Genomic DNA, 22,873 nt, shown 5'->3' on the forward strand with positions numbered 1-22,873 from the left:
TCCATACTTGTAATTTTTTTCTGTAGATTCTTCTGTAATCTAGTTCTGCACCTTGGATTTCTGTTTCTCTTTGTTGCACTGCACTGGCTAAGACCTCTTTATTACAATATTGACTAGAAATGAGAGCCATGAGCACTTTTCCCTTGGTCCTGATAATCGTGATAGTTCACCTTGGAGCATGAGTTCTCATGTAGGTTTTAGGAGACACCTTTGGTCAAGGTTAGGCAGTCCTCATCAAAATCACTTTGAATGGTGATGTCATCAGGATTTCATGCTGGGGCACTGCAGTTATTTTTAAAGCTTTTAAAGTCATTCAGAAACCACTGCTTGGGGGCTGGAGAGATGGCTCAGTGGTTAAGAGCACTGGCTGTCCTTCCAGAGGACCTGGGTTCAATTCCCAGCACCCACATGGCCACTCACAACTGTCTATAACTCTTGTTCTAGGGGATCTGACACCCTCACACAGACATACATTCAGGCAAAACACCAATGTACATAAAATACAAATAAATAATTTAAGACATCACTGTTTAAATTAAAAGAATACAGTATGGGTGTTTTATTTTGATTTTAATTTTTTAAATTTATGTGTTTGTGTATATGGATGCTCATGGAGGCCAGAGGAGAAATCCCCTGGAGCTGGAATTGCGGGTGGTTGTGAGCTGCCCAGCATGGGTGCTGAGACCTGAGCTTGTGTCCTGTGAAAGAGCACTACGTGCTCTTAACTGCTAAGTCATCTCTCCAGCCACGTTCTGCTTTTGTTTTTATTATGTGTATGGATGTTTTGTCTGCATGTATGTCTGTGTACCATGTGCATATACCTGGTGCCTGCAGAGGCCAGAAAAAGGTATCAGATCTCCTGAAACTGGAGTTTCACGACTGTAGATGGTTGTGAGCATCTACGTGGTTGCTGATGTGGGTGCTGGAATCAAACTGGGTGCTCTTAACCACTGAGCCTTTCTCCAGCCCCTGTCTTGGTTTTTTGATAGAAGAGTCTCATGTGGCCCTGAGTGATGTCATCCTTGCTGTGCAGCCCACCTTGGCTTTGAACTCCTGATCCTCTTGCCTCTACCTCCCAAATGCTGCCAGTACAAGCGTAGCTTTATCTTCTAAATGAAACTTGATTTTAAAAAGATTCAGGTAAAACCAGTAAAGTAAAAGTGGAATGTTATTATGAGAACTTTGGCTATAATCATTTTAGTGAATAAGGGATTTGGGATTAATCCAAATCTGTTTTTTGTTTTTTGTTTTTTTTTTTTTTGTTTTTTGAGACAGAGTCTCATGACGTAGTTCTCGCTGTGCCGCAACTCTCTGTGGGCCAGGCTGGCCTCAGACTCACAAAGATCCTCCTGCCTCTGCTCCTGGGTGCTAGGATTAAAGGTGTGGGCCACCAGCGCCTGGTTTGGGATTAACCCAACTTTAGGGTGCTCTAAGTCAGATGAATTTTTTGTTGTTGTTGTACTTCCTGAGAGCTGGTCATAACTTCAGATTTGCTACATCATCTATGTAAATGTCCAGTTCTACATATAAACCATGTACAGACATAGCATTAACAAACTAGGGTGGCTAGGGACTCTGTCATGTTGGAGAGACTGCCGTGTCCAAGCTCTAGAGCATCCTGACTCTACCAAGTGCAAGGGCAAGACGTCCCTAGAAGAACAGGAACAAGGAAGAGCAGAAATTTGTCCAGCCCCTTTCTTCACTTCTGTAACTGGAGGTGTCGGTCCACGAAATTTTGACTAGCTTTACATCCAAGGTATAAAAAGCATTTCAAAATGCAACCTTGTGCTTCCCTGTGGACAATTAGTGGTGGCTTTTGTCAAGTTAGGCCATTTTCAGGCAGATCTCTGTGAGTTCGAGGCCAGCCTGGTCTACAGAGCGAGTTTCAGGACAGCCAGGGCTACACAGAGAAACCCTGTCTCAACAAAACAAAACAAAGCAAGTGTACTTCTTAAGAGTTACTTTATTTTAATTATGTGCTCGGGGGTGAGGGGATTGTGTGTGTGGAGCCCATGGAGGCCAGAGACTTTGGCTCTGGAGTTACTGATAGCTGGGACATGGGTGCTGGAAGCCAAACTCCGGCCCTCTGGGAGAGCAGTTCCTACTCATAATCACTAAGCCATCTCTCAGCCCCAAACATGAGTCAGGGCAGAAGGCCTTAATGGGAATACAGGCTGATTATTGTTCACGCTGGCCCTAGACTGTAAGCCAGTGTTTTGTAGTTAATTAGAATATACCACAGGGTGATTCAGTATCTCATATACAATCCACTTTCAGAGTCAAAATGATGTGCTTAAGTAGGCCAGAATTAGTGTGAGATAGTCCACCCGAAAAGTCTTCAGAAAAAGGCTGTTTCTCAGAAATTCCAGAAATGCTCAGGAACAGAACGAATGGCTGCCAACATTGCTTCCACTGGGAAATAATGATTTGATAATTTATTAATTAATGGAAAGTTTAAAGAGATGTTTTGGTGTGTTTTCAATGACAAATTTTCTAATAGGGGAAAAAAATCTTCAAAGGTTTGAAGGCATAATATCTGAGTTTAAGATGTGAGTATCAGAGCAGCTGCTGAGTTCAGTCAGTTTTTCCCAGCATGCTTGAGGCTATGGCTTCTAGCCTTAGTGCTGCAGAAGGCAAAAACAAAAAAAAAGAAAGAACAAAACCAAGCTTTAAAATCTACCTATTCTTTTATTGATTGAGTTCGGGCAAATCATTGAACGTCTTGAGTTTCTATTTCTTCATCTACAAAATAGTGCCCATAATTACTTCCTGGGATCTTAGAGGGAGTAAGGGACTCCAAGGTACACCGAATCCCGAAGATAATAGATGTTCAGAACATACTGTTTCCAACTGCCTAATGGAGCCGCACTGTCACACTGTCTGGTCCGGTGACGCTGAGTGAGGACTCAGCTGTGCAGCTGGGGCGGCCTCCTGGCACCAGCCCCTCACCAGCCCCGGAGCCAGAGCGAGCTGCTGACATGCTCCCTTCTTCCCTTTGTCTCCTCATCTGTGGACGAGCTTCACAGAAGCCCCTTCCTCACAGGCTAGCTTTGAAATTGAGCTCATTTCCGTAGTAGCTAGTATTATAGAAAGAATGTACAGCTCATTGCATTGGCAAATCTCTGATGTCTTGTGTTTTTCATGACGGCCATGGCCAGCACTGGGCTTCTGATAAGCAAGATTCTCTGACTTGCTTTCAGGGGTGTAGTGAAGAGAGTCAAGGAGCAAAGGAGAACACACCTTCCCCCTGCTCTACAATTCTTTTATGCTTGCTTCACTCAATCTCCAGCAAGATAGATGATCACAATCACACCTTTAATCACAGCACTTCAGAGACAGAGGCAGGTGGATATCTGTGAGTTCTAGGCCAGCCTGGAATTCATAGAGCAAGTCCCAGGACAGCCAGGGCTATAAAAAGAGACCAAAAAAAAAAAAAAGTTCTCTGTCTGTAGTCCAGTATGGTCTTACACTTGAAGGGATCCTCCTGCCTCAGCCTCCCGTATACTACCATTCCAGGCATGTACCACCATGCCCAGGCCAGCACTGGGCTCTGAATGTTTTATAGATTCCAGCTCTGGACCCGGGTGTAGCTGGAGTTTTCTCCAGTCCTGCCCAGCACCACGGACCCCACAATCACTTACAAAATATTCACTCAGAAACTTAGATTAATTAAACTGCTGGGCCATTAGCTCAGGCCTACCACTGACTAGCTCTTACACTTAACTCAGCCCATTTCTGTTCATCTATATGTCGCCATGTGTTCCGTGGCTTTACCTGTTGCCTTTACATGTTGTTCCCTGGGCGGCAGGCTGGCGTCTCCCCTAGACTTCCACCTCCCAGCCTCTCTTCTCTGTTTGTCCCGCCTATCCTACACTTCCTGCCTGGCTACTGGCCAATCAGTGTTTTATTTATCAATCTATCATAGCAACATATATTCACAACATACAGGACATCCCACAGCACATGGGGAAAAAGAAGCATAGATATGCTGGGCAGGGTGGTGCATGCCTTTAACTGCAGCACTCTCTGAGTTTGAAGACAGCATAGTGTGTTCCAGACCAACCAAGGATATGTCTCAAATATGGGACCACATCTCTGCTTATCAGGATCCTGCTTATCAGGAGCCCAGTGCTGGCCATGGCTGTCGTGATAAATACAAGACGTCAGAGATGTGCTGATACAATAAGCCATGCATTCTCTTTGTAATACTAGCTATAGAAATAAGCTCAATCTCAAAGCTAGCTTATGAGGAAGGGGCTTCTATTAAGCTCGTCCACACATGTGGAAATGGAAGCAGAGACATATGGGACCTTGTCTCAAACAAAAATAAAAATTGCAAAGGAAGCAAGGACATTCCATCTTGCCAGGGTGTCTATCCTGGCTCAGTCATTATTATAATGAACTCCAGTATGTTTTTGTTCCATTGTAAATGGTGTTTATAGAGGAGATCAAATTATAACATTAAAGGAATTTTTAAAAAGATGAAATATAAAGCTGGGTGGTGGTGGTGCATGTCTTTAATCCCAGCACTCAGGAGGCAGAGGCAGGTGGATCTCTGAGTTCCAGGACAGTCTGGTCAACAGAGTAAGTTCCAGAACAGCCAGAGTTATACAAAGAAACCTTGTCTCAGGGAGAAAAGAAAAGATATAAATCATCCACAGATACCATTTGTTGCAAAACCTGGTTTGGCTTTGTTTTTGTTGTTCCTTCTAGATTTATTTGTGTGCAGATCCATTGTATGGACAGCTGATGTTGCTGTGTGTATAAGATTTTCTACTGTTTGCCAGTTGACATATTGGTAACCCTTTTCCTGAGATACAGTCTTTATAACATTATTGGTATTTTAGTAGTTCTGATGATACACATTCAAGTGGACAGGCCATAATTACTCTATATTGGAAAAAAAGTGTACCCTTTACATATTACACAAGAACTCTACATGTGAATGAGGTACATATATATACACACATGTATCTGTATAAACAATTTATTTAAAAATAGGGTAGACCAGTACTCAGGAGGCAGAGGCAGGAGGATCTCTGTGAATTCAAGGACATGGTGAGTTTCAGGATAGCCAGGGCTACATAAAGGGGCCCTGTCTCAAAACAAACAAAAACTAGGGTAGACAAGTGCATGTTCCACACCTGTGGCCCAGCTTGTCAGATATTAAGGCCCAAGAATGGCTCAAGTCCAGGGATTCAGCCATCCTGGCCAACATTGCAAGATGTCGTCTCAACAAAAAGGGGGGAAAAAAGGAATAAAGCAGCTAAAACTACTTAGGACAGGAAGAAAGAGGAGGGAGTATTTGATTGCCCGAGAGCCGTGAAATCCTGTAATTTTATTTTGCAATAGACTTCTATCTTAAGTGCTTTATTTAACATTCCTATTTCTATCTTCAAGAAAAAAAGCGGTGTGCGGCAGACGTGCGGCGGCTCGCTACGCTATTGTCTACTTTTGTGTATGTTTAAATTTTTCTCTAAGTCAAAGGCTTTTAAAAATGGAATTCGCTCAACAAAAAGATCTTCCAGCACCCTTGAGAACAGCACAAAATGCTCTTGCTGAGCAGACGTGGCTGTGGGGACCTTGGAGGAGGACTGTGCCTGAGAACCTATGTTTAGGAGCTGGCTGGGACCAGCAGGCCCGTGAGCAGAGAGGGGCACAGTTGCAGGCCCTGTTTGGGCCCCTGGGCCCCTGGGCCCCTGGTGAGAGATCCTCTCTAGGAAGGACAGAGAAGGCAGGGACAGACAGACCGCAGCCTTCCCATGGCTCTGGTCAGAAATAGGTAGGTGGTCATACCTGTTTGCTCTTCCAGGCCAAATCCCTTGGATCTGCCGATGGGTCCGTGACAGTCCAGTCACCAGGTTTGGTGTTCCAGTGAGCATCAGGAGAGCATTCAGAGACCGGAGTTTTGCTCTGGAAACCTCAAGATGCCACTGTCGTCTGTGTCGTCCCACGTGCCCCACATGCCCAGGTCCAGCCTCTCTGGTGTTATGGTCAGATGTCCCCTGGGTCAGCCTTGGCTATTGTTTTACTGAGGCAGCCAGTCCTCTCTGCAGTGATTGGCTGGTTGCCCTGTTTTCTTGTCAAGTCCCAGGATTCCAGGAGGACAAGAGAAACAGGACATAATGCTGTGAGAGCCAATTGACCAAGATCCAATTAATGGGAGTGCTTACAGAGTGACTTTCCATGCTTAGCTGTCTGTGGCTTGGCGAGTGTGTGGTCTCAGTATCCACAGACCTCCTGACATGTCAGCAAAACAGAACAGATAGGTGGTGAAGAGCACTTGCTTCTCTTCCGGGAGACCTGGGTTCAGTTCCAAGCACCCACATGGTGGCTGACAACCGTCTCTAGTTCCAGAGGATCCAACACCTTCTTCTGGCCTCCTTGGGCAAGGCACAAACATGGTGTGTATTCACACACTCAGGAATGTATATATACACATTAAATGAATGGGAAGATAAAGAAATAAATCTTCTTAAAAACACAGCAAATGTTTTCTGAGTAGATAAATAAAATGTCCAGTTAAGTACACTATAATGTATATAGGTTAGGGCCACAAAACACAGAGTCAAGGAGGGTTGTGCATGCGTGAGAGTGATTAAGATTCCTACAGAAATTCGTTTTAGAAAGCGAGAGGTACAGAGGAGGCTGCTGCAGGGTTTGAACACAGGATTCTCCGTTGATGAGACTGTGTGGCTCCAGTCAAGGTTCTTAACCTTTCTGTGTCTCAATCTCCAAAATGGACCAACAGCCTTACCAGGAAAAGTGGACGTGGTCCTTCTACTAGACCTCTGTGAGTCAGTGGTGTCTGGGGCCTAGAGCTTGGCGAATGGTAGTTAACGAGAGACCTGGACATCCTCTGAGGGTTGGATAATAAGTATGAATGGACAACTGAGGAAAAACTAGAGTTTGATCCCCAGCACCACATGGGGAGGGAAAAGAAAAAGAAAAAAAAAAAAAACCAGTAACATGAAATTATTACAGTGAAAACGGATGTTAAGGTTTAAAAAATCAGTTTGAAAACAGTAAGGGCCAGGTAGTGGTGGCGCACACCTTTAATCTCAGCACTCGGGAGGTAGAGCCAGGCGGATCTCTGTGAGTTCGAGGCCAGCCTGGTCTACAGAGCGAGATCCAGGACAGGCACCAAAACTACACAGAGAAACCCTGTCTCGAAAAACAAACAAAAAGAAAGAAAGAGAGAGAGAGAGAGAGAGAGAGAGAGAGAGAGAGAGAGAGAGAGAGAGAGAAAGAAAGAAAGAAAGAAAGAAAGAAAGAAAGAAGAAAGAAAGAAAGAAAGAAAGAAAGAAAGAAAGAAAGAAAGAAAGAAAGAAAGAAAGAAAGAAAGAAAACAGTAAGGATAACAAATAAAAGGGTTTGCAGCTGAGTGGGAGGTAACTTAGATGACAAGTAGGAGGAAGCCAGAACTCAGACCAAACAAAGCCAGTGTCTGCAGGCCACCAGCCCTCACGATGTCCCACAAGGAACAGGTGGAGGAGTCTGCTGCCTTTTCACGTATTCTTAACTGTAGGTGAAACGGCTTGGAGAAAGTCTCCAACTATTATTGCAGGAAGGAGGCTGCCCCAGACCCCTAGAAAAGGAGCCAAATATGAGCTCACCAAGAAGAGCCGCAGCTACATCTCAGTGAGCTGATGGCTGGCAGACCCTGGCAAGGGCAGGGACCGGCAATGCTGGCCAAGGCTAGCGGCTAGCAGGCCAGCCAAGGTCAATGCCGACTGAGCAGGGACCTCAAAGTGTGACCACTCTCCTGTGGTGAGCAGTGTGTGAGTCACTTGTGATCACCTTGCCGATTGGGTGAGGGAGCTGCGCACCGAGGGAAAGCCCCTGCACAGCTCAGTGACAGCTCCGTTCAGGGCCCCTCCCGTAGGGGGCTCATCTGACTTTGCTGGCTTCCTTTCTTGAGTTCCTCTTTCTGCAGCAAACTCTTCCCTTAAAATTTGACTTTTTAAATTAAAATATAATGACGGTTCTTTTCTCCTTCCCTTTCCTTCCTCCGGTCCCTCCCACGTCCTTTCTCTCCAACCCTTCCGTGTCTCCCCACCACTTTCAAATCGATAGCCTCTTCTTCCCTAATTATTACTGTTACAAATATACCTATATGTATATGTGTGGGAAAATATATATAAATACAACCTGCTAAGTCCATTTTTGTTGTTTGTGTGTACATGGTTTTGGGGCTTACTTTGATTGGATAACCAGTTGGGGTGCTCACCATGAGCTAGGCTAAGTCTTCCTTCCTCAGGCCCCAGCCATTGTCTGTAGCTCCTCGTCCAGGGGTGGGACCCGTAGGATTTTTCCTCCTCCTCGTGCTAGTGTGCCCTGTTAATGTCCCTATGTTCCGGTCTTGTTTTTGTGGCCATTTCTATGAGAGACTGTTTCACGGCAGACTTCCTGGTATTCTGGCCCTTACCAGCTTTCCACCCATCTCTTCTGAGATGTTCCTTCGGCCATCGATGCAGCAACTGTGGTACAGGTGTATCTGATGAGGTTGGGCTCCCCACAGCCTGTTGATCTCTGCGTCGCGGCCGGCTAGGTTTTCTGTGATGTCTCCATTTGCCGTAAGAGAACTTTTGATGAGGGAGGTAGCGACACTTACCTGTGGGTATAAGGATACGATTTAGGATGTAGTAAGGAATGATGCTGGTCTTTAAGCTCTCTCTATAATCAAAGATTTTAGAAATTCACCCTTTGTTGTACTGTATTTCACTCTTCGAATTTTCTCAACAAGGACCTGGAACCTGCCTCAGTGGAGGCTTTAGTGAACATCCAGAAACTTCAGTCCCTGAGTTATGCACACCTAAGATGAGACCATCTCTGTTGCTCTCAAGGACCTCTGTGTATTTCTGTTTCAGAATTAATAATAACTAGCACAATCGTTACTATTAATACTTACTGAATGTTTTCTCCATGCCCGGAGGGGTTTTAGTCATCTGTGTATGCTAACACCTCCTTCATCTTGACAACTCTGTCTCACAGACAAGAAACCAAAGGCTACGGCTTTTCATTTTATTGAACAATATGGGCTGAAAAGATGGCTTAGTGGGTAATGCATTTGCAATAAAAGTGTGAGGAGCAGAGGTCGGATCTCCAGCACCCACATAAATAGTGAACACTGGGAGGGTGTGCTGGCATATACCTGAAACCTCAGCTCCTAGGAAGGAGAGACCGTGATCCCTGGAGTAAACTGGCTGGCCAGACAGCTGAATCAGTGAGCTGTGGCTTCAAGTGAGAGACCAGACCTCAATACACAAGGTAGAGAGCAGTTGAGGAAGGCAGCTGATGTCAGCTCCAGGCAGCATCAACCTCTAACACGCGTTTGCATGTGCATCTCCACACAGGCATCCAAATATGCAAATACAGGAATTTACACCACACAGACAGACACCCAAAAGTACAATACCATAAAAGATGTATTTTTAATTTTGAAAACGATTTACTTTTTGCTTATTTTTATTTACATGTATGTGTGTGTGCCTATGTAAGTTTATGGGCACCTCATGTGAGTGCTAGGAACCTAACTCAGGTCCTCTGCAAGAGCAGTAACTGCTCCTAACTGCTGAGCTAGCTCTCCAGTCCCCAAAGTTTTGTTTTATTATTATTATTATTATTTTATTAAAAGAAAAGACAGGGGCTGGAAAGATGGCTCAGCATTTAAGAGTGCATCTTGATCTTACAGAGAACCTGAGTTCAATACCCAGAGCCCTATGTCTGGCAGCTTACAACCACCTGTAACTCCAGCTCCAGGGCATCTGTCACCCTCTTCAAGCCTCCCTGGGCACCTGTACAAACAAGACAGACAGACATACAGATAGACAGACACACACACACAAATAAAAATAAAATAAGTCTTTGAAAAAAGAAAACAGTTGTTCCAAGTTATGTTCTCATAAAGAGAAATGGTTCATTTCCTACGTTTTCTAGTACTTGTTCACAGACAACATTTATTTCAACAACTATTATTTACATGGCAATGACACGTTTATTTTTTAAGTGGAAGAAAGAAAGAGAAAACAATTTCCAAGTAAAAAATTAGTTAAAAAAAAAAGACAAAACGGAGTTCATGCTTAGTAACAGAACGCTGTTTTCACCACGTGACCCCAGCCATCCAGGTGTCTGTTGACCCCCTGCCAGTCACTGGAGTAAAATATCACTTCGTGGCACTGGGTGCTTTTGCTGACCACTGAGGAAAGACAAACTCAAGTATTAAACTACCCGGTGTGCCTCAAACTTGGATCAGTTTTCAGGTTGATTTTTTTTTTCAGAACAAAAACCAAGTTATAAGACATTGCAAATAAATTGTTGTTGGCATTTTCTTTTTATAACAGAAACCCGAGGCTTCTCCTAGTAAAAGAGGGACCTTAGACATCTACCTGAGCCAGAAACCCACCAAGGGAGTCAGGTAAAGCCTGATATTCCTGTGTCCTAGGGTCTTGGGCATGCTAGCCAAGAGCTCTACCCTGAACTGCACTCCCAACCTCAGGTAAAACCTTTGGTAGCATAAAAAGACCTAGATATCACTGGAGGGTGGGATTCATTATTCAGAGGTCTGTGAAGGGTTTGAACTTGAAGAGAACCTTCCGAGAGAGAAGACAGACTTGAGACTGCATAATTTCAAAGCCAAAGTCTATTATCTCATCATCATTTGTATTTGGAGATAAGAAAACAGGTGTTGGAAGGGGAAGGGTGTTGATGGGATGTCAAAAGTCTCAAGGAACCCAGACCAGAACCCAAGGCCTCATTTGTGCTCATCTGGAGAGATTTGTTGCTGGTTGTGTTTTGGAAACTGGATAAGAGCTCATATTTTAAAAGGGCCATGGCTGTGATAAAAGTTAGACCACAGGTGAGTTTATTACTCAGAAGTGGGGTCTTAGGTGTGGTTCAGTGGGAGAGCATGAAGCCCTGGGTTCAATCTCCAAATACTAACCAATGACTCAACCACACAACTCCCCTAATGTACTACAAAATTCCATAACTATTTTATGGGGGGCTAGGGGGTGTTTAAGACATGGTCATATTATCACAGACTGCTTTGAATTTGCTCTTTAGCAAAGGATGACTTTTGACTTCTGACCTTTCTGCCTTCCCTGGCTGACGTTCTCTAACTCCTGAGAAAACATTAGCTGGTCTTGTAGGACTAGAGTAGCCGGAACGTAAGGTCAAAGGTCACACAGGTGGTCCAGCAGGTACTTAGTGCTAAACCCTCTCGCTGCTTTAAATGTCGAGTTTAAGGAAGATTGAAAAGCACTTCCATGTGCACCCTGGGAGGTGGTGCTGAGTCTGTGCAGAGAGGAGGTCAGGGCCTGTTATGACTCCCTGTCATGTGTACAGCTTCCCAATGGGGGATTCGGAGTCGCTAAGTTCCTGGAGACAGACTTTGCCAGCACGGAGTAGTTCAAAGGCCAATGAAAGTGGAAGGAAATGCACTGAGAGCCCTCCTCTGGGGTGACATGGGTTGACAGATGCGGACATTAGCACAGGTTTTCCGTGGGTCGAGGGCTGTTCCCATGGGCCACCGGGTTGCACACATTTATTTACCCTAAAAGACGATCAAGAAGCAGCTGATTACAATCCTAGGAGCCTCTGAAATGTTTCCACAGGTGTGCTGCAAGACTAATTCCGAGGATCCAGCATGGGTGCTTTACCAAAGAGGACTCCTGCCAAGGGAACCAGAGCCCAGGGACCAGGTTCCCGTGCCGGAACCCTGGGAACAGCATCCCGTGCCGGAACCCTGGGGACAGCATCCCATGGAGCTTGAAGCTGGCCATCCTTGGCATATTCATCATTGTGTTGTTCGTCTATATAACCGTGGAAAAGAAGCCACTCTTGCGTTAAAACCCTTTCGGGGCAAAGCAGAAGGGCCATGGCTACAGCCAGGCAGCCCCCCAGCCCTCTGCCCCGTGTGCTCCCTGCCCTGTACTGGCTCTCCAGGCCACATCTGGGTTCAGCTAGGTGGAGGAGCAAGGGCTGTGTGCATGATGGTCTGTAAGTCAAGTAAGCCATCATTAAATGTGCTAACACATCAGAGCAGAGAGCTCTTCTGTAAAGTGCCTGGGCCTCCCTCCCTTCCTCTCTCCTTACCCTGTTTCCTCCCTGCAAACCCCCCCCCCCCCCCGTTTTCCCCAAACAAAGAGGCTTCACATTCTTGTATCAGATCACTTGCTAGTACAGAACATAGAAACAAAGAGAAAATTATATTCTCAATAAAATGTGTCCAACTCTCCAGTCAGTGGTGACATTTCCAGTTTGGCATGGTCATGACAGTGGCCTTGAGGCACAAGTCTGCCCCTCCTCGACTGCAGTCCCTCAGACTCAGACAGGTTCTTGCTCCATGACAGCACCTGACTTTATCTCTGGTTTTCATCCTTTGGGGAAGAGGATGAATTTTCCAATTTCTGTTGGTACTCTGTGACTTTTCCTGGGAAGATGTAAACAAGTGTCTGTTTGCCCCAGATAGGACACTGAAGACAGACTGAAAAGAAAAAAAAATGTAGGACTCCAGTCCAGCTTGGTGAACCTCTGGGTTTATTGTGATAATTTCTGGGTGCATGAGTGAAGCTGTCCTTTCCGGAGCATGGGGGAGGGCTGGGGAAAGCTGTGCTTCTGGGCTTCCTGTAGAGCATGCAGGCAGCGCCACCAGAGAGGCTCCCCTCTCCAGCGATTGTTTCTTCTGTGAGCTCAGAGAGGAGCCTCATGAGCCTGTTGGGGAATATTATTTTAAAGTGTGTTGCTTTTGTTTATGTTGCACTCTGTGAAGCTGTGTTACTGTGCCTGTCTAAAACACCTGATGGTCTAATAAAGAGCTGAACAGCCAATAGCGAGGCTGGAGAAAGGATAGGCGGGGCTGGCCATCTCTCTTTTGAAAATATGGTTTTCAAAGGCTATACTAACCAGGTGTGTGGGGTGTGCATGCAGTCTCAGCTCCTGGGCCAACCTGGGCAACATAGTGAGATACTGTCCCCCACTCCCTTAGCTGGCTTTCTATTGCTGTGGTAAAACACCGACCAAAGCCAACCTGGGGAGGAGAGAGTTAATTTGGCTCACATTTCCCCCCATCACAATCCATCACTGAGGGAAGTCAGGGCAGGAACTCAAGCAGGAACCTGGAGGCAGGAACTGCAGCAGAGGCCATGGAGGAGTGCTGTTCACTGGCTTGCTCAGTCTGCTTTCTTATTTAACCCAGGGCCAACTGCACAGGGGTGGTCCTGGCCACACTGTGCTGAGCCCTCTCACATCAATCATAAAGCAAGAAAATGTCCCACAGATATGCCCACGGGCCAATCTGATGGAGGCGGTTCCTCCGCTGAGGGTCCTGCTTCACAGGTGATTCTAGTTGGTGGGTCAAGTTGACAAAAACTAACTGGTACATGCCCCAATGTGTGTGTGTATAGTTTATTTGTTTGTTTTCCAAGACAAGGTTTCTCTGTGTAGCTTTGGAGCCCATCCTGGAACTCTGTAAATCAGTCTGGCCTCAAACTCACAGAGATCCACCTGCCTCTGCCTCCCTAGTGCTGGGATCAAAGGCATGCGCCACCACAGCCCCGCCCACAAAAATATTACATACTGTATATACTGTGCAAATTGCAAGGAACACCAAACTCTACTAAGGCTTGCTTAAACAGCTTTATTCTTATCCTAAAAAGTCTAGAGTTTAAAATACGTAAGATTATGGGAAACAAGTAAATAGGATCTTATTCAAATGAATCCATCGTCGAAAATGTTGTCATCCACTAGCTAGCAACGTCTGCTCTGCCTGGAGAGAAATCTTGGGTAGATGGGAGGAAAGCCGTTCAGATGCTGGCTGCTGGAAGCTTCTGCCTCCTCCAGCAGCAGGTGGAAGCAGGCGCTGATGTGCTAGCCTCGGGTATCAGGTCCCTGGCTCTGGGCAGCAGCCAGTGTTACAGCTTAGTCTAAGACTCTTATCGCGGAAGATTTCACAGCTCTCTGGAACTCATTCTGTAGGTGGGGCCTGCAGGTTCTCCTGCCCGGTTCCTTCACAGCTTTCATCATCTGCCACCCTCCTATAATCTCTCTTCCACTCCCCCTTTCTTTTCTTTTCCTTTCTTCTCTTCTCTTCTCTTCTCTTCTCTTCTCTTCTCTTCTCTTCTCTTCTCTTCTCTTTTCTTTTCTTGGTCACTGTTGAACTTTCAGCTGCTCCCTTCAGTTGTCCATGGCTGCCAGCAGGATGGCTAACTCAGTACTTGCCTTTGTTAGGGCAGCATTTGGGAGCCAAATACCTAGAGGGTCATTCAGTAGCTGGGCCTTGGTGTAGCTAGGATCCCTCAGACCTGGACATCACAGATGTGGGTGCCTACTAGCAGATGGGCTCTCTGGGCGGATCAGCAGGTGGCCCCAACCACATTGCCATACCAGCACCGCCTGATGGGTCCCAGGCTCCTGCAGGCAAACACCTCTTCAGCTGTCAGGTGGTCCTGTCAAGGCCTCCCCAACCCTTCTTACACAATCAAATGGGCATTTGGGACTGTGGAACCAAGGCCCAGAGCTCCAGAATCAGGTTCTCATGGTAGCAGGTTGTTTCCAAGCCTAGTGGCCAATATCAGAAACAGCTGCTAGCGGCTGTGGCTGCCCCTGAGGCTACCAGACTTTGTTAGGCTGTTCAGCAGCTGTGCCTGAAGTCTGGGACTCAGGGGCAGTGCTAGGAGAGGTTGGCTCACAAGGCACTGGGCAGTGTCCGAGTCCCCTTGTGGATCTTCAGCGGTTTTTTTTTTTTTCTTCCTAATTTAACTTTTGATTCTTTGCGGATTTCACATCATGCATCCTGATCCCATTCCTCTCCCTGTCCCTTCATATCCACCCTCTGCCCTTGCAACCTCCCCACCAAGATAAAGTAAAATAAATTTTTTTAAAGATTTATGTATTTATTATGTATACAGAAGAGGGCGCCAGATCTCATTACAGATGGTTGTGAGGCACCATGTGGTTGCTGGGAATTGAACTCAGGACCTCTGGAAGAGCAGTCGGTGCTCTTAACCTCCGAGCCATCTCTCCAGCCCTGTAAAATAAAATTTAAAAGAAAATAAAAAAAAAAGAGAGAAATCTCATCATGGAAGCTGTAGTGTGTCACAGTGTGTCACACGGTATACCCTTTAGTCCATACATTTTTGCATGCAAGTGTTCATTGCAATGAGTCATTGGTCTGGTTCAAGGCCTCTGGCTTCTGCTACACTCTTAGTGTGGGGCCCTCACTGGGACTCCTTTTGGATATCCTGTTGTCTTGTGTCATGGAGATCCTGCAGCGTTGGGTCTTCAAGACCAGCTCCTTCATGTGCTCCAATAGATCATAGATGGGGTTGGTGGATGTTGGGATGGTCCAACACATAGCCCTGGTTCTGGGCCTGGGTGGTTGCTGGGTTGGTCAGCCCACCAGCTCTCCTTTGTCCTCACGACAGGGTGAGCTCTCCTGTATTGCCCCCGGCTAGTTCACCCCTTGCAGTAGCGGATGAGCAAGGGGCAGGACCAGTTGGGTCGGCTCTCCCACACCTACACCATCAGGGCCAGCTCTATTGTGTTGCCAGTCGAGGTACAGGGGCCGCCCTCCCAAGTGCTGCAGCTCATGAGGGGCAGGGGACGGGGGGAGGGCGCCTCTCCCTCGCCCACACCACCACCACTATATGGCAGATAAGGGGCGGGGCCAGATCTTCCATGCTCATGTTCTCAGGACAGGCTCTCCCTCGCCTGTGTCAACAGGGACTGCTTCACTGTGCTGCCCAGGAGAGGTGCAGATCTTTACCTTTTAAGCCATGGGGTGGTGATTATGACCCAAAAAGATCCAGCTGGTGCAAGGCCTTTGAGATCAAGCCACTGTCCAAGGGTGGGTGTGGCTGGTGCTCCTTAACGTCACACTGCCTCCAGCATTGTCACACTGCCGCCACCATGTTCTGCTGCTTCCTCATATCCAGTGTGGCCTGCACTTTTGAAAGTAGGCAAGGAAAGACCACTTGGGATTAGTCTCTGTTTCATCCATAATGCAATACCAGGTGTTGTGTGAGACTTAGGTAAGGGCCGATGCCAGACCAAAGTAATGACGACACCCAAATCCAGCTTGGTAAGCCAATACGTCTATGGGGGTCGTTTACGGGAAGAGGGTGACTCAAAGGCAGCTGCACCATTGAAAAGCCCAGCCCATCAGGAGAGAGCTCATGAAGGCTGCAACCCTGAAGAGCTCTGAGGACAGCACAGACAGCTTGAGTCAATGTCTTCAGGCAGCTCCACTTCCTCTCTCCACCCATAGTCTTCTTCCTCCTCCTCTTCCTCCTCTTCCTCTTCCTCTTCTTCCTGTTCTTCTTCCTCTTCTTCTTCCTCCTCCTCCTCCCCTTCCCCTTCTCCTTCCCCTTCCTCCTCTTTTCTTCTCCTCTCTCTTCTTTGCCTTCCTCTTCTTCTCCTCTTTCTTAACTTTTCTTCACCATCATCAACTTCCTTCCTTCCTTCCTTCCTTCCTTCCTTCCTTCCTTCCTTCCTTCCTTCCTTTTCTTTTCCAAAACAAGGTTTCTCTGTGTAGCCTTGGCTGTCCCGGAACTCACTCTGTAGATCAGGCTGTCCTCGAACTCACAGAGATCTTCCCAGGTGCTGAGATTAAAGGCATGGACCTCCACCTCCCAGCTCGCTTTACTGCTTCTATATCTTGAACCTTGTGAGTTTTAGTTTTCCCAGACAGTGAAGTCTGTATACTTCCTGAGTCTCATATGAGTCTCCCTGTTCCTTCCTGAAGGGACCTTTCAACTTGGGACTTTCTGAATCTTAAGAGCCTCCTCCAGGGTAACATTTTATTTCCAGGAAACTGTTATGTCAGGATGGGAATGTGTCTGCCAGTCCGTGCACCAGGAGAGCTTAAGGAGTCTGCTTACATAGCCAGGGATGGATTGTTTAGACCAGTCACAGCCAGCTTGGTGTGCAGCACTAATCAGTCTTCAAGGCTTCCCATCGGTCATCGCAGTCCCTCCACTGGATAAGCGTGCCCCCTGTGGCCAAGTTAGAAATAGGTCTTCCTGACTGGTGAGTGCACAGTCTGACACAAACTGAGGCCCCGCCTCTCAGCTGCTGTCTTTTGCATAGTTGTCCCAAGGCATCTACGGAGTGTTCAAGATGGCTGACGCTGGCTTCAGGGTAGTCTAGGTAGCTGTTAGACGGACAGTCCTGTTGCTCAAGGCAGTTTGGGCAGTAAGTTCAGCTGCTGATTAGTGAGTCACGTAGCCCCATCCCCAACAACTTTGCTTACTTACAAGAAAGTGAACATAAAAGAGATCACAAAATAAAGCTTTAGAACATATCACTAATGATCACAGCAATTTTAACAATGTTCCAACAATCCTTTATACCCACCCAATGCCCAGGGACACATCTTATTGTGATTAAGAAACTTTGAGGGGCTGGAGAGATGGCTTAGTGGTTAGGAGAACTTACTGCTCTTCCAGAGGACCAAGGTTCAATTCCCCAGTCCCAGGGAGATCCAACACCCTCTTCTGGCCTCTGCAGGCACTGCACACACAGTACAAAGACATTCATGTAGGCAAAACACCCATACACATACAAATAAATCTCAAAAAAATATAAAAAGTTCATTTGAAAATAACTACATTATTGGAAATATTGAGAGATGCTCACAGCAACTAATCTAACCATGAAGTGAGAAATATAAAAGGGGGGTTGAGGAGTTGACTCAGTGGTTAAGAACACAGGCTGTTCTTCCAGAGGACCTAGGTCTGACTTCCAGCACCCACGTGGTGGCTCACAACAGTCTGCAACTCCAGTTTCAGATATGACACCTTTCTCTGGTCTCCATGGGCACTGCATGCATATGATGCACAGATATACATGCTTGCAAAACACCTGTACACACACATACATACACACACAATTAAAAAAGAAGTATAAGCCAGGTGTGGTGGCACATACCTTTAATGCCAGCAGAGGCAGGAGAATCTCTGAGTTTGAACAGGCCATCCTGTTCCACTGAGTGTAGTCCAGGACAGCCAGGACTACACAAAGAAACCCTGTCTTGGAAAAAGAAAAGAAAAGGAGGAGGAGGAAGAGGAGGAGGAGGAGAAGGAGGGAAGAGGAGGAGGAGAAGGAGGAAGGAGGAGGAGGAGGAGGAGGAGGAGGAGGAGGAGGAGGAGGAAAACCAACTCACAGACATTGGCCTGGTACCTTACTACTGCTGCAACAAGCTCTGCTCAGGCCATCAGACCAGCATTTAAGGCAGGGCATAAAGGATTAGCTGGAGCTCCTCACCAGCTCCGTGTCATATATTTAATCCAGAGCAGTGAGGAGAATTGGGGGAAAGAACTTCTGACTTTAACACCCTCTATATTACAGACCAGGGGGAAGAGCACTGGACAAGGAATGAACCAAATGAATAAAACACCCCAAGAAGCTGCCAGAGCGCATGCGTGCCTGTGTGTACGTGTGGGCGCTTGCGCCCGTGCATTTGCGCATGCACCAGTCGGTTCTTACAGATCAGAATCCTGGAATCAGTTGAAAGAAAGTGCACATGACCTAGTTTCATGATTTGTCACTCTAGGGCTTCTCCACTGGCCAGCAGCAGCTCAGACCTCCACCTCACCTCAACCTGCTTGCTGTTTGTTTTGAGACAGTATCACACTCTGATGCCCAGCTGGCCCGAGGATACCAAAAAAAAAAAAAAAATTAGGTTCAGCCACTTGCCTAAAAGCCAAATAATTGGTGCACATAACAAGTTCCAAGCAAGTCATGGCCACAGAGTGAAATCCTATCCTAAAAAAACAACAACAGGGGCTGGAGAGGTGGCTCAGTGGTTAAGAGCACTGCATGCTCCCCTAGAGGTCCTGAGTTCAATTCCCAGCCACCACATGGTGGCTTAGAACCATCTATAATAGGATCTGATGCCCTCTTCTGTCATGCAGGCATACATGCAAATAGGGCACTCATCTACACACAAACAAACAAGTAAGTAAAAGAAAACAACGAAACAAAAAACAAACAAACACAAAAACAAATGGGAAGTGATGGTGAAGAACAGCAAGGACTTGAATCAGCACAGAGGGACGAGGCGGAATCAGGGACAAAAGACATAAATGGCTCATTAGCCTCAGTCAGAGTGCAGCCGGTTGATTATTATCTCAGAATTGGTCAAGTGAGCCTTATTGAAAGAAGACAGCCCTGGCTGCCTGGGGGTAGATTCCACTCCAGGTCCACTCCAGGCACAAGATGTTTCTTGGTCAGACCGTTATTCCTGGAATCTATGGTGAACAGAAATACCCCGAGCAAAGAAGACAGGTGCAAAATGGAGGCGGAGAAGCCAAATTCTTAATCTGCTTTTGGTTCCCCATAGGCCACCTGCAGGCCCAAGTGAGGAGGAGTCAGCAGAAGCAGCCGTGAGTCCTTGCCACGGAGCCCAGCTGGGCAGAGGCACAGGTTGTACAACCCGATGTCTGGAGAGGCTGGATTGGGACTGAGCTGTCACCTGTGGAATCTTTCCCTCTCCCCAGGGAGATAGTGTCAGAACTGAGTCAGGACAATCAGCTGGTGTGTGCTGGGGAGTGTGGCATCCAAACGGCTTGGCCTGTGGGCAGGGAACTCATTTATCAGGTGTCAGGAGAGCTTTGATTTGTGACCGTGGGAGACACCTTGGGTTTTGCCATCTCTAATAGACACTGACAGGACTCGGGATAGAGGGAACGGAGGGATAAGTCTCTCAGGAGCCTGAGTGTGCCGAGACTAGCTTCCAGAGAGGCACGAGCCTGTCTGTGGAAGACACTCAAGAGGTACAAATTCAATAATTGATTTGCAGCCCTGTGTGCTTGTGATAAGGTGACATAAAATTAACAGAAGACACATTTCCTGCTCTCAAGGAGCACAGTGCGGTGCTGGGATAGAGAAGTCAAGAGGCCGTTACAGGCGTTGAATAACGTCCTTTGACGATGGTGCAGACCGTCCTGGGGGGTCATCATCACAGACACCACGTGTGAGAACTTCTGGAAGAAAATGATGGCATGGCTAGGAAGGAAGGATGAGTAAGAGTCGGTCGGAAGAAAGGGGTGGAAGTGGGCGAGGCTAACAGTCAGCCCAGCAGAGAGACGCTGGAGACTGAGGGACGGGAAAGAGCAAAGGAACGGTAAGGCACGTGGCCACCAAGGAAGGAACGATTCCGATAATGGAGTCTTGAAGGTCAGCATGGTCTACATCAGGGTAAACTGGTGCTTGCCAAAGAACTTTCTAGAATCAATAGTACTAGGTGCAGTAGCACCCAGCTATATTCTGAGAACCCAGGAACTCTTGCTGTGAACTCAAGGCCACCTAGGTTGACACTGTCTCCCTCTCTCTGGCTGCTTTCACGCCAGTTTCCATCACCACCCCTGAGACAGCTGGGGGGAGGGGCTCTAAAAAGGGGCAACCCCAGGAGCTGTAGCTGAAGGACTGAGAGATGTGAGGAGCGCTCCCCAGTTCTTAGAGTGTGGCACCCTGGCGATGCCAGGATCCAGGAGCTGCTCATCCAGCACACATGTGAGGGGGGCCGCTTCCACCACGTGCAGAGATGGCCTCAAGGGATCTACCCAGAGGCTGGGACAACTGCTGGTGAGTGGGTAGAAGGCAGCTCCAGGGGACCCTGGAGTCATCGGGAAGCTTTGCTGCAATTGAGGGGTATGAATAGGGAGGTGGGGAGGAGACATCTTTAACTCCTCAAGTGAGGGAACTCTAAGAACGTCCCTGACACCGTGTCTTGGCTGTTTACTAAGTGTCCACATCTTTACATCCCTCTTTTTCAGGCTCTGTTTTCCCCAGTGACTGGGAGAACTATGCAGGCCTAGCGCTGACTTAATACCCCAGAATCCACGTTCTCCATCCTGGCCGCCACCTGGCTGATGCAGGGCACCCCACTTTCTCTGCTGCTGTCCTGTCTAGAAACTGGACACACTACAACAATATCAGCTATATATATATATGCAGGTTGCTCATGTGTTTGACATTTTGAAAGGAAGAGAAAATTCGAATGTGGGAGGGAGGAAGATCCATACACTAGATGCTTTATAAGTCATGCCCAGAATCCTGGGCAGACGAAAAGTCTAACCCCAGCCAAAAGGGTCCTCTCCCAGATGCATAGCAGCCCCCAGCCTCACTTTCCTGTCTTGGGGATCTTTTGGAGGACATTACCTTCAGAGTGAGTCTGCACAGTCATACCCACCTCTTCCGAGGGCACACAGTGTCTCAGACTCCTGGTGGAGCCCTATAAGAAAGAGGCATTTGCCTCGTCTCAAATAACACAGTACACTAAGCCTCCCCCTGCTTCCGACCTGGACAGTATGTGTTTTTAACTCTGTGCCCTTCCTTCCCTGCTGACCACCTGGAGTCCAGGTGAGTGAGAAACAGGACATCAGTGTCATGCTTCCAGAGAGCCATGAACCACCCCCCATTTCACCTTCAGCTGTTCAAGGACTCTGAAGAAGCCATCACATTGAGATTTTGAGCTTTGGCCAAATCAAATACCGAGGCGGGGCTTCTCCCTGGCTGTTCCCAGGATTAGGAGGAAGTCAACGTGGGTTTTCTCCTCTTTTTGTTTTGAGTAAACTCCCAGGTGGGGGTTGGGGGGTGGTATTTTTCCAGCTCTTACTGACCCACTGTCTGCTTGCAGACTGTGGAGCTCCTGGGTGGAGAACTGTGTCTCAACAGTCTCTCGATCTCTTGTCAAGCAGAGCTCCACACTCACTCCAGAAAGAGCTTGTTTCCTTTTGAGCGCTTTCCAATCCAAACAAGACATTTGAAACCACAAGACTATGACCCAGATCTTGCCTCTTATTTGTTCCCTGGAAGAGAAGCCCTTAAAATGAACAAAGGGCTTGCGAGACATTCTGGTGGCCTCCACCCTGCAGCCTCAGCTTGGAACAGGCTGTCACCCCAGGGCCTTGGTGGTGCTCATGTCTGTAAAGGTCACTGCTACTGCTTATCTCAGGGCCAGACCCGCCACCCAGTTAGAGCGATTTCCTTGATGGTGAACAGGTGTGGGGAACACGGGCTAACGTGGCAGAATCCAGTTCACCGCACGTCACACAGGAGCCCTGGCCTGTGTTCTCCATCTAGGGCAGCGAAGCCTATGCCGCCAGTCTGTGCTGTTTACGTCTCTGTTCAGCCAGTGTGCAGGCTGGCAGATGGAAGACATTCTTAAAGGCTCTATTTTTGTTGTCTTGTTTTTTTGACATTCACAGCAATGCTGTGCTACCTTTTAAAATAATTGGTTAAGAACCAATTTCTTCTCATCGCCAGTCATAAATAGAGGGGTGTCAGACCACATTGTCCAGATCTATAGAGGCTGCCCGTGAGTCTCCGCATCAGAAGGAAGGGTTATTTGTGTTTGTGGTGCTGTCTTTATTTTAATCTTCTCTTCTTCCTTCCCCGCCACCCCCACAGCCCTCTAAGGGGAATTCTTGTTGAGCTGCTGGGGATGTGGTTCAGTGGTAGGGTGTTGCCTAGCATGCGTAAGGCCTAGCTTCCATCCCAGCAACTCTAAGAAAAGAAAATACACCTAAAAATGGAAAGTCTTGTTGATTCGAGGAACTGAAGTAAAATTAAACTTTACTCTTTCTTAAAGCCAGAACTTACCCCAAGACTAAATTAAGAAAGTGCTGGGGTGGGGGAGATGGCTTGGGGGTGGGGGAGATGGCTTGGGGGTGGGGGAGATGGCTTGGGGGTGGGGGAGATGACTTAGGGGGTGGGGGAGATGGTTTGGGGGTAGAAGATGGCTTGGGGGTGGGAGATGGTTTGGGGGTGGGAGATGGTTTGGGGGTGGGAGATGGTTTGGGGGGTGGGGTATAAAGTACTCCCTGTGCAAGCGTGAGGACCTGTGTTCCCACTGCCCGCATCCACATAA

The 22,873-nt window shown here is 47.3% G+C and overlaps 1 protein-coding gene across 1 annotated transcript in view; it reads left to right on the top strand.

Annotated features, from left to right (window-relative positions):
• The window catches only part of Lemd1 (LEM domain containing 1), a 33,751-nt gene extending 21,677 nt beyond the window's left edge, over positions 1–12,074 (top strand). Inside the window, exons 5-6 of the mRNA XM_052736895.1 lie at positions 10,344–10,417; positions 11,616–12,074. Coding sequence (XP_052592855.1) covers positions 10,344–10,417; positions 11,616–11,850 — 309 coding nt within the window. The 3' untranslated portion in view covers positions 11,851–12,074. The remainder of the gene's footprint in view (positions 1–10,343; positions 10,418–11,615) is intronic.
• The last annotated feature ends 10,799 nt before the right edge of the window (positions 12,075–22,873 follow it).

The sequence above is a fragment of the Peromyscus californicus genome, unplaced genomic scaffold, assembly GCF_007827085.1.
Source record: "Peromyscus californicus insignis strain IS unplaced genomic scaffold, ASM782708v3 Scaffold_14__1_contigs__length_90479793_seg_2, whole genome shotgun sequence".
In the NCBI taxonomy this organism is placed as follows: Eukaryota; Metazoa; Chordata; class Mammalia; order Rodentia; family Cricetidae; genus Peromyscus; species Peromyscus californicus.